The sequence below is a fragment of the Antennarius striatus genome, chromosome 22 (genome assembly GCF_040054535.1).
Source record: "Antennarius striatus isolate MH-2024 chromosome 22, ASM4005453v1, whole genome shotgun sequence".
Taxonomy (NCBI): Eukaryota; Metazoa; Chordata; class Actinopteri; order Lophiiformes; family Antennariidae; genus Antennarius; species Antennarius striatus.
The window spans coordinates 11,729,508-11,740,074 of NC_090797.1; the positions used below are offsets into that span (position 1 = coordinate 11,729,508).

Sequence of the window (10,567 nt, forward strand, 5' to 3'; positions counted from 1 at the left end):
TCAATAATCAGTTCACACTACCCAAATACATCCATCAAACATGTTTGCGTAACTATGACTGAGGACAGGTCGTGTCTTTATCCCTGAAACACCAACAGTCGTACCAAACAGGGGTTTTGACTGTCACCAACTAGTGCAGATAGGCACAGATTCCTCTCTGGGAATTGTGGATAAAATCTGGTAAACTCTTCTAGCGTGTACTCAACCTGAGGAGTTTCCTGTCTGAACCAGTGGCTCATTGTTGAAATATGTTTACCTGTGATACTGGGAGCTTTTTGCTCATGATACAAAATTGTGTGACATCAAAACATCCATACTTACCCATTTGAAATTCCCTTTTACTTTCGTTCTTGCTGCAATGTTGCTGAAGTGTTTTTCCTATGTTATGCTGACATTTTCAGTAACAATCCTACTGCCTGCAGCCAATAGATAGATACACAGAAAGTGGGTCGACTGTTGTAACAACAAAGACTCTCATCATGGCTAGGCTTGACGCGTTTACAAATTCTAAAAAAAAAAAAAAGGTTTGTACTGTAATATATTATATATTAATACATTACAGTACATTACAATGTGTGCGTGTGTGTCCACGTGCACAGACAGACACATACACACAGACACACACACACATACATGTACATATACTTATACTCATTGGAGGTAGGGAGAAAAAGTAAAATGTGGATTACAGGAGTCAAGATAGAATGAATTATTTAAATCTAATTATTCTGTGTAGATGAGCCTAATGAGAGTCGTTAATCCACATATGATCTTGTTTGAAAAGGATTAGCAGCTCATTCCAGTCAGGGACAGTTTCAGCTTTCAGTTAGAGTTTCTGCCATTTTCATTGTGGACCAAGGTGACATTAACACACTTATCACCAACTTATCACTGAGACGGCTGACCTGCCACCGGGTGGCTTTGGCAACAGGTGTGTGTGTGTGTGTGTGTGTAAGGGGGGTGTAAGAGAGAGGGAGGTGGTTTTCAACTGAAGCCAGTGAACACAGAGAAGGTCAAAGGACAGAGTGATGTAGGAGAGCCAAATCTACCCACAAACACTCCAGCCTCTGTATACACACACACACACACACACACACACACACACACACACACACACACACACACACGCACTTACACACACACAGAAAGGTAACAGCTCAGAGACAGCTTCAAATATCGAGGACATAGTTTTATATTATTTTCAAATTGTGTTCAAGACCCAGATATGGTCACAATGTGAACACAATGTTCCTACTAATTTAAGAAAGTAGATGTTTTACTGACATATTTATATTTTTGTAATACTGTACTGTCGCCTCTATGGGTCTGAGGTTATCAGGGATGTGTGGGTTTATTTACATGCAGAACAGGGAAGTCTGATGCAATCACTAGTGATCCGTCACGAGAACAGGCATCCTGAAGCCAGTCATGAACAGTGGTAGTCAGAGCTCTGCTCTGGTCAGGTGATGATACCTGGTTTAAACAGGCTCTAAGGAGCAACTAGTAACCACATGTTCTTACAACCAACCTCCTCTCCTCTCCTAACTTTTTTCTTTTTTCACATCCATCAGTTTAACCAATCAGAAAGCCTACGAGGTACCACAATCAGATGTTATAAAGTATATGAAGATACACAACAGAACCAAAACCCAAAATGACTCACCGCATCTATAACTCCTGAGAGGATGAATGATGACACTGTGTAAGTCACACACACACACACACACACACGCACGCACGCACACACACTTACAGAGAGAGAGAGAGAGAGAGAGGGAAATAGGGAAATGACTAGAGGAAAAAGCTTGTCCAGTTTGCCTTTCTAATCGTTTTCATATACGTACTGTATATATATACACACTGTATACACACACACACACACACACACAATATACGTATATATATAATTTCTTTTATTTATTTATTTATTTTAACCATTTGGCTCATTTACATAAGTATAAAACACAGTTTTGGAACTACAGAGCAGATGGCTTAAGTATTTCTGGAGTTTTATATCCCTTCAGTGCCCTACACAGACTTTTAATGACTCATTACATAAAGTGTAATGGTTTAATAACGCTGACTACTAAGACCTGAACTATGGGACTATTCATTTTCTGTTCTCCATGACGCTACTGCAGAAAAATGAACCAATACACAACCCACTACCTTTACTTTATCATACATCCACACAAAGGCACCAGCAGGTTGGATGAGACACACAAACAAACAAACAAAACACCGTAAAGCAGTCTGACGCCCATCTGGAGGGCGCTATGCAGTTAGCAGGTAACAATCCAGCGAGTGTAAAACAATCTGCTCTCCACTCTCTGTGCTGATGAGCTGTTCACTGTAGACTTTAACTAACACCAGACGTTCTATAGTAATGGGCCTTTCTGTACATTTCCCCCTCTCAGCACTTTCCACTTCGGTATCTCTGAGTAATCTCTGATTGCAAATAGGACGGTAATGTATCGTGGAAAAAGAAGTTTAATCCAATCTCTTTAATCCAACTATTGAACGTCTTGGAGTTGATTATGGCTTTTAAAGCTGTCAACAGCACTCGAGTGCTGTCTGGAAAGTTTTCCTCCAAGGCGAGAACACATTAAAAAGATGAAATTCCACTATTAAGCTTATGGTCTGTATAGAGATTGGTATGGTTAGCAATCGAGTATATATAAAAAACAAAACAAAAACACATCGGTTATGGAGGCCAGTCTCGGCGTCAGACTGTAAATTAGATGAGCTGAAGAATCAATAAAGCAAAACGTTACACGGCTGCTGTTCCTGCTCTACCTTCAGTGGGTCAAATGCACCGTACTGCTGTGTAATGTCTAATGAATGTGTTACATCCATAATGCTAAGACAATAGCACAGTGTGTTCGTTTAGTGCAACAACATGCATTCACTAAATTGTAAGTGGATTCAACAGAAACAAACCCAGGTATTAGCTGTTGATATAATGAAGGAGCCATGTAGTCTGGTGCACATAAGATTCATATAACAACTGTATTAAAATAATTTCCTATGTAATACTGTGTAGAAACAGAAAACAATATTTGACTTACGCCCACTTCTCCACAAACAAGTTTGTTTCAGTAGTTTAAGCATAATGAGGCAAATGATCCGTCTTTATCTTTACTTTATTTTGTATCCCGCTGATAAACCAACTGAACAAAGAGCCATCCCATCACTCATCTGCTCTCATGGTGCCTACATGTGGTGTTGTAGTAAACAGGATAATTCAGCCACTAAACTGGTGTTTTCAATCCCAGTTAAGTGACTTTAGTATTCATGCTGCTGAGAATTAAGATAAGGAATTGTTTAGCGGTTTCAGGGAACGTACAAGTGCAGCAAAATGTCTGAAATAAATCAATTTTTTTTACGTGAAACCGAGCAGGTAACATGTTTGAATGCTTTGAACATGAAAATACTGCACACTGTCTTTGAAGGATCCCTGTTTATACTTTACAACTCAAAAGTTAATATCAAATTCACTGAATGCATACATAAAGGTTTATAATAACTCTAAATTTTATGCATCTGAGGATAGATTATATGATTTTAGATTCTGGTAAAATGCAGATGTTCATGCATTTATATACATGCAAAATAATCGTGCAAGATAAAAAAAATTAAAAATACTGCCTCTATGAAAATGCAGATTTTCTTCCTGAATCACCCTTATCTCTCCCGTATCATTCAGATTCTTCCTGATCCATCCTGATTAATCCTGATTCAACCTGATTCATTTCTTTTTCTAGATTCACCCTGATCCCTCCTGAATGATTCAGATTCACCCTGATCCACCCAAGTCATTCTGATTTATCCTGATTCACCTTCATTTATCCTGGTGTACCATGATTCGCCCTGAGTCACGCTGATTCACCTTGACTCATCTTGATTAAACATGGCTCATCCTGTTCCACCTTGATTCCTCTTGATTCATCCTGATCAATCCTGTTCATTCTGATTCATCCTGATCAATCCTGTTCATTCTGATTCATCCTGATCAATCCTGTTCATTCTGATTCATCCTGAATCATGGTTTTAGACAAGGAGGAGAAAAATGGTTAAGAAGTTCAGTTGGTATTGCTGTTTCCTCATCCAGGCTAGTTACTTCTCCAGAGCAGGTTGGTCACTACATCAGGTTGGTCGGTACGTCATTGATCATGAGGGCGATCTATTCACTGCCCCTCCTTGAACATGACCTTTAATGAAATCCTGTGTAATGCCCCGTTATGTTCTTGCTGTGTGTGAATGTTTGTGATCAAACAGAAACTCATTCATGGAGATTCAGATTTTACAATCAGCTCGAGTTTGAACTCCTGTAACAGTCACCTGGCTTTAGGGAGATCCATCCTGAGCCCCATCCTGACACACCACTTGGGGTCCCACTTCACACTTCAGAGGTGGGCATCGCCAACCCAAGCCCCACTTCTGGACACACCCTTTGTCTCTGTGCATTAGCATCGCATCATCAGTCAGCTGGCATTGAGCTTAAAATTTAGACTGAAATAAAAGATATAAAAAGTAACCTCCATAACATCATCAGATATCTGGCCAAATGGCCGCAGGTCAAGTTGGGATTCAGTTCTATGGTCAAACAAGGATTTGGGACGGATGCCATCAATCTGGATTAAAAGCTCTCCAGAAGTCACTCAGAGGGTCTTGTGCCTGCTATCAGTTTCTGCATCTTGCTCCTGATCAAAGACAAACGGCGATGGTGAGGAATAAGTTGTCGGTCAACTTACATGCCAACATGGAGCAACAGAGGCCTCTTATGCTCGGAGAACAGCTGCTGACGGGGGGGGGGGGTTCAAACACGCCGAACGGCTGGAGGGAAGTCAACAACAAGAAAGGCTGTAAGTTTAGCACATCCTCCCTGATCTGCAGCGAACGCGAGCGAAGAGGACAGCGGTCTCCTGTCACGCCGAAGGGGCGGGGGCAAGGTCGGCGACGCTTTCCTGTCCGTTATGTACCTTATTGTTGTTGTTGCATATTTAAATTAAAGACGAAAGTAAGTAAGACTTTTTTTTATAAATTGTGACCTAGAACATTTTATAGCTTGCGTGATCATAAAGATTACCCAAAATGCCGTCCTCCTTTACACAAAACATTTTGGAGCCTTTAAGGGTTTTTGAGATCATCCCCAAAATATATAATTTATTCCATATAATTCATTTTCAGGTCTGCCATGAATAATAACACCCGAACTACAGGAAACATCATCACCACACCGGGTTGGATGGTGCATCATGGAAGATACAATATATTTTAGAGCCACACTCTCAACAAAACTTTCATCAGTGGAATATTACGTTTTCGCTCCTGTATGACTTATGGTGGCTCATTTCAAACTACATTTCATTTTGCTGACTGCATAAGTGTGATGACGTGTTGCACTAAGTTTCAACACACCACCGTGGTGTAATGACAGCTCGTGGCGACGGTGGCAGCTGTTCGGTCTCGCTTGAATATTTCTCACCTGCGGTGTCAAGAACGGCATCATTTAACGCCATTTGCTTTTGCTCTAGTTTTGAGCATCTGCTAAATGAACTGTTGAGTGCACGTCCATTACAGATCCTGGTTGCTCCGCTTTGACTGTGTTTAAGTTTTTATAGAGCAGTATTCAAGGACTGCATCAGGAGGTGACGCTTTAGGAGTTCAGCTCCCGTCTCCTGACTGCAGCCCCACTCCCCCACCCCCTGGCACCAGTAAGGCCTCCGTGTGTCAGATAGCATGTCGTCATGCGCGACACGTTTAATTGAATTAGCTCAGCTATAGATGGGAGAGTAGACAGAGCCACAAATGCATTTGACATTACACTCTGGCAGTTTATCTGAGCGGCAACAACTGGCAGTGAAAGCCAATCCCCCCCACACACAGCTTCTACTTTTAGAGCAGGAAACAGGGGGGGGTGAAAGGTTCAGCGCCTGCAGAGCATGAAAAGGCTGAATGCCGGCAGACCAAGCAGCAAGTTACGCAGCTCATTTAAATGACCCAGCTGGACCCCCAGAGCTTATATTCACCTGCTGCTGTGAAGAAGGACAAACGCCATGTGCCAGATGTTTTTTTAGTTTTAATGGAATGCATCCTTTTGAGTTATGAAAATAGATCTCACGCTGAAATAAGAAATCGGACAGCGGCTGCAAAGGGCACAGCTATAACTGTGTGCTAATGATCGCAACAGGAAGGCATGCATGTCTGAGGAGCGTCACACCGCTTGCATTTGATGAAGGGCAGAGCTATAACCCAGTGTGGGAAATGATGACAACACAGAGGCATGTGTCGGTTTGGGAGCTGATTTTTTTTTTCTGGCAAGAAAGGAAACACTTCCAGGAAACAGGAAGCAGCATGAATGAGAGTTGATCAAAAAACCGTTACTTGACAACCAGACATCCCTCCATCGTAGAAAACAATCCTGAGAGAATTAACACAACATCCCGCTAAATGAAACCCACAGGGTGCAATTTGTGGGGAAAAAAACAAATAAACATGAAAAAATAATCATGGAAAAATGAGAAATCAACAGGCAGAATTTTTTTTTTAGGTTAATGTTGAGCCCTATGAGCTGAAAATCTGAACAGTTGAACATCCATAATTAACACACATGAAACGTTTAATTTTCTGTGCCAGTCACAATGTGGAAGATGAAGATGATGAAGATGTCCTAATTAGACTTCAGGACCACAGATAAGGGCCGATTACACCGACACGGTTTTTGTCATCTGATGAAAACACCAGAGGAGGAATGATACCCCCCAAATTCAAAGTTGGGGATTACATATATGGAAGCAAACCTGTTACTGTGATATAAGCAATCAGATTGGTTATGGGAATAGTCAAAGACTGTTTTATCTTAATTTATGTTGGCAAGCTTGAATTTTCAAGTAGCAGCTCAAGATAAACCACAGAATGTCTGGTTTGGAAACCAGCAACAAATACTTTCAGCCATGAAGCAGATATTAGACCATTGCACCTGTCAAACTTAAATGTGTGTTGAGCAGTGCTTTAAAAACAACCAAATAACAACACAGTAATGTTTTACCTTCCATATCACGTGGTGGTTGATCTAATCCTCTGGTCAGGAGCTCCTGGACCTCATTCTGGCGCTCCAGTTTGACAACACGTCCAACTGATTTCCATCTTGTTTGCTGTCAACTCCAGTCGCTTTTGAAGTCCTCCAGTTGTCAGCCATGTGCACAATACATCATCAAAATATCACACCCCTGTGCTGACCTACCGCCTCACCAGCTGCCGGCTGAGATGGAGCAACAGTGTCGGTCATCACGCCTTTGTAGCATTTACACAGAAAAGCGAGGCGCTAAAAACCCGTCCTGCTTTAAGCAAGCAGTTTAAAAAGAGGCTGATGGGAGCCAAGAAACAGAACCACGAAGCTGAGCTCTATGCTGATGGAACACCCTTTCATCGGCCTGAAGAGTTTTAAGCTACATAACACCCCCTGGACCAGGAAAACACAAACATCATGAATGTGTGGCATGAAAACACTAATAGGGTCCTTATTCTAGCCTTAGGGCACCGTAGAGATTAAGAACCCAGAGTGCTGCAGTTTGATGATGCCACGTGTGGCGAGTCAGCAGAAAGTCTGTTGTCATTTAGTTTCTTGTTTCTCATTGGTTATTGATTTAAAGTCCTGCTTGAACTTATTCTTCATCATCGCCCATAACGATTTACTAGAAAAAGCAGTTCTGCTCTTCAAAATGATCAAAACATAAATTCTGTCTGTTGTGTGATACTTTATAAATCAAGCTTGTCTGCATCAGCACGGAAACTAACTGAGGGGAATGAGATTGTGCGATCTCACAAGCTTTTCTGTTTTTGGACTTTCGAACAAATAAAATGAGAGAAAATTATTGATATGTTCTGAGAAATCATGAAGATGTCCTGTGGATCATAAATAAATAGGTCATGCAGGTATCTCATCATATAACTGCAGTATATTCTGAACTGTAACAATGCACAAAGTGAACTATGACATAATGATTCTTTGGTTCGGTTGACAAAAGACAATATTTTATCTAACCTACAGCAACCATCAAGATAATTATATGTCATCTTATTCCCAATGAAGTTGGTGTGTATTATTTAAGCAATGAACCCGTGAGCATTTCTGTTCACTTTGTTCACAACAACCACGCTGAACATCCATCAACAGCTTATATGTTTTATAGAAAATATATATACATATAATAAATAAGGTAGGATCCCGTCACATGGTGGAATACAGGTTTTTTTTTTCTCAAATGCTTTTTGTCCATTAGTCCTTTGTGAAATCAGTCTCTGTATTGAAAAGGGGGACGGGAGGGGGGCAGAGTTCCACTTGAGGATGGAGCTTGATGGCGAAGCGGTGAGGGGAGACGCAGCCTGGCTCCATATTCCATCCTTCAGTCGAGCGTCCAATTAACCTGTGGATGCAATCAGTTAGACAGACTGCTCACTGCTGGCATCCGACACAGGAGGCAACAAAAATCTAACGCCGCTTGAAGCATGGACTCAATTTCATCTGATCTTTCTCAGAGGATGGATTTCTAAACCAAATAAACAACATGGGAGAGCCTCACAACATGCAGCCAACTGGTGGTCTCGATCCTAGCCCTTTATACCCACCCTGAACTGCAACCCCTCCTCTGGTCAAACAGCAAAAAAAAAAAAAAATTCCACACATCTGAACTTGTTACAGTCGCTTGATGTATTTACCTTTCAAAAAGGAAACAAATATGAGAAAAAAACTACAATCTAAGTATCACTTTGTTGGAATAAAAATCTAGATTTAAAATTTACTATTTGTAAAATTTATTGGAAAGAATTTAGTCATATATGTATCAATTGCACAATATGCTCATTAATCGAAGTTAAATAATCTATTGTTTCACATGCGTGTCTTCTTTTAGTGCATTAATAACGTACAAGATTTCAGCTCTGCCTCCTAGTGGTTGGAGGTTTGAACACAAAAATTAATCACTGGGTCATTTGCAAGTCAATTAATTAATTAATTGGAAATTGTGTTTTTGAAAATCAATAGTTGCACAAAAGTAAAAATAATGCTATTAAAAAAACATGAATCTCTTCTTTAAAAAAAACTATCAGCTTAAATATCCATGTATTCCAAAGTTGTTTCACTTGAGTCCTGCAGGTTCAAAGCAGGTCGGCAACATGACACGATGTATTCAGATGAAGGTTTTCCTTTAGTTATGGTAAAACGCAAAAATCAAACCCACAAGTGAACCTCCAATTTATTTGGAAGCCAGTGAATTTGAATACACTGAGAAGCAGCTGTGATTCTCCTTACTGCGTGTCTTCAAATTTGAGTGTCTGATTTATATCTGATGAGTTTCAAATGTTTAAAACTGAATTTTGTCTCCATACTGGATAATGAAGAATTACACGACATGTAATTTGAGTTAGATACCCCCCCCCCCCCGGGTTTTAAAGACAACCTTCCTGGGAATGGATGTTCTGTGAAGGGGCACACCTCCTGGACCAGATGGGCCTATGTCAAACGCTCCCAAACTTTTCTTTCAAAAGAATCCACTTTTTCTCTGGTTGGTTTTATGATGAAGGTCTGGTCTGGGATTGAGGACTGTAATATATGCAGACGTCCTCATTCTTGGATGGTTTCAGCTTTTTGTTGAATTCCCCGTAATCCGGGGATCCTTAGGGGATCCCTGGGTGGTCCCCAAGCCCTGGGAGCCCCTCAGTCCCTCTTACCGTTGATGGCGCGCCACTGTTGGCGGGGACTCGCCGCAGGTCACGCCACGTTGGGCGCGCTGCGGACCGTCTTCTGTCCGGGGATCTGCACCACCAGCAACTGCTGCTTCTGTCGGGTGGACTTGACGGCCAGGATCGCCTGTCGGTTCTTGTACTGGACCATCTGCAGCGTGATCTCCGCGTTCCAGCCCTCATCCTGCGGGCACCTGAAGTCGATCTCCTTCCCCTCGGTCATGACCACCGTGAAGTAGACGTACTTGCCTTTCCGCTCCACGCAGTCCACCGTCTTCATGTTGGCGAAGTGCAGCTCCTTGATTTTGCCCGAGTCCCCTCCGCCGTAGTGCGGCTGCTGGTGATGCGGCTGGTCGTGCTGTTTGGGCGGCAGCAGGAGGACCCCGTCCTCGGTCAGGACGCAGTGCTTCTTCTTCCACAGCTGCAGCAGCCCGTCGCTCCTCTTCTCCAGCAGACCCTCTTTGAACACCTTCCTGCCGTTTTCCAGCATCTTCCCCCCCCCCTCCGCGCCTTTCACGCTTCCTCCTCCCCGGCTGCTCGACTGACTGGACGGTGACGCGTCTCCACTATCCCGGAGCGGGTGAGGGCATGAGCCGCTGCAGACCTGCCTGCCTGTCTGTCTGGCTGCTGGCCGCTGTATGTGAGGCAATCAAGGGGGGGGGGGTAGGGACTGTTGGAGAGGTGCGCCTCCCCCCTCAGTCGCAAGCAGTCTTCTGACGCGCCAAACAAACAGCCCCTCTCTAATGAAGTGTCTGATGTGGAAGAAACAGTTAGAAGTAAACCTGTTCTGTAAGCCGTGTGTTCATTTGAAACATATTCATCA

The 10,567-nt window shown here is 42.4% G+C and overlaps 1 protein-coding gene across 1 annotated transcript; it reads right to left on the bottom strand.

Moving 5' to 3' along the window:
• Window positions 1-8,174: 8,174 nt before the first annotated feature.
• Window positions 8,175-10,567, bottom strand: phlda1 (pleckstrin homology-like domain, family A, member 1). The gene is made up of 2 exons (XM_068307109.1): window positions 9,733-10,567; window positions 8,175-8,429 (listed from the first exon to the last, which is right to left on the bottom strand). Exon 1 carries the CDS (start codon window positions 10,232-10,234, stop codon window positions 9,773-9,775), a length of 462 nt encoding a protein of 153 aa, XP_068163210.1. The 5' UTR covers window positions 10,235-10,567; the 3' UTR covers window positions 8,175-8,429; window positions 9,733-9,772.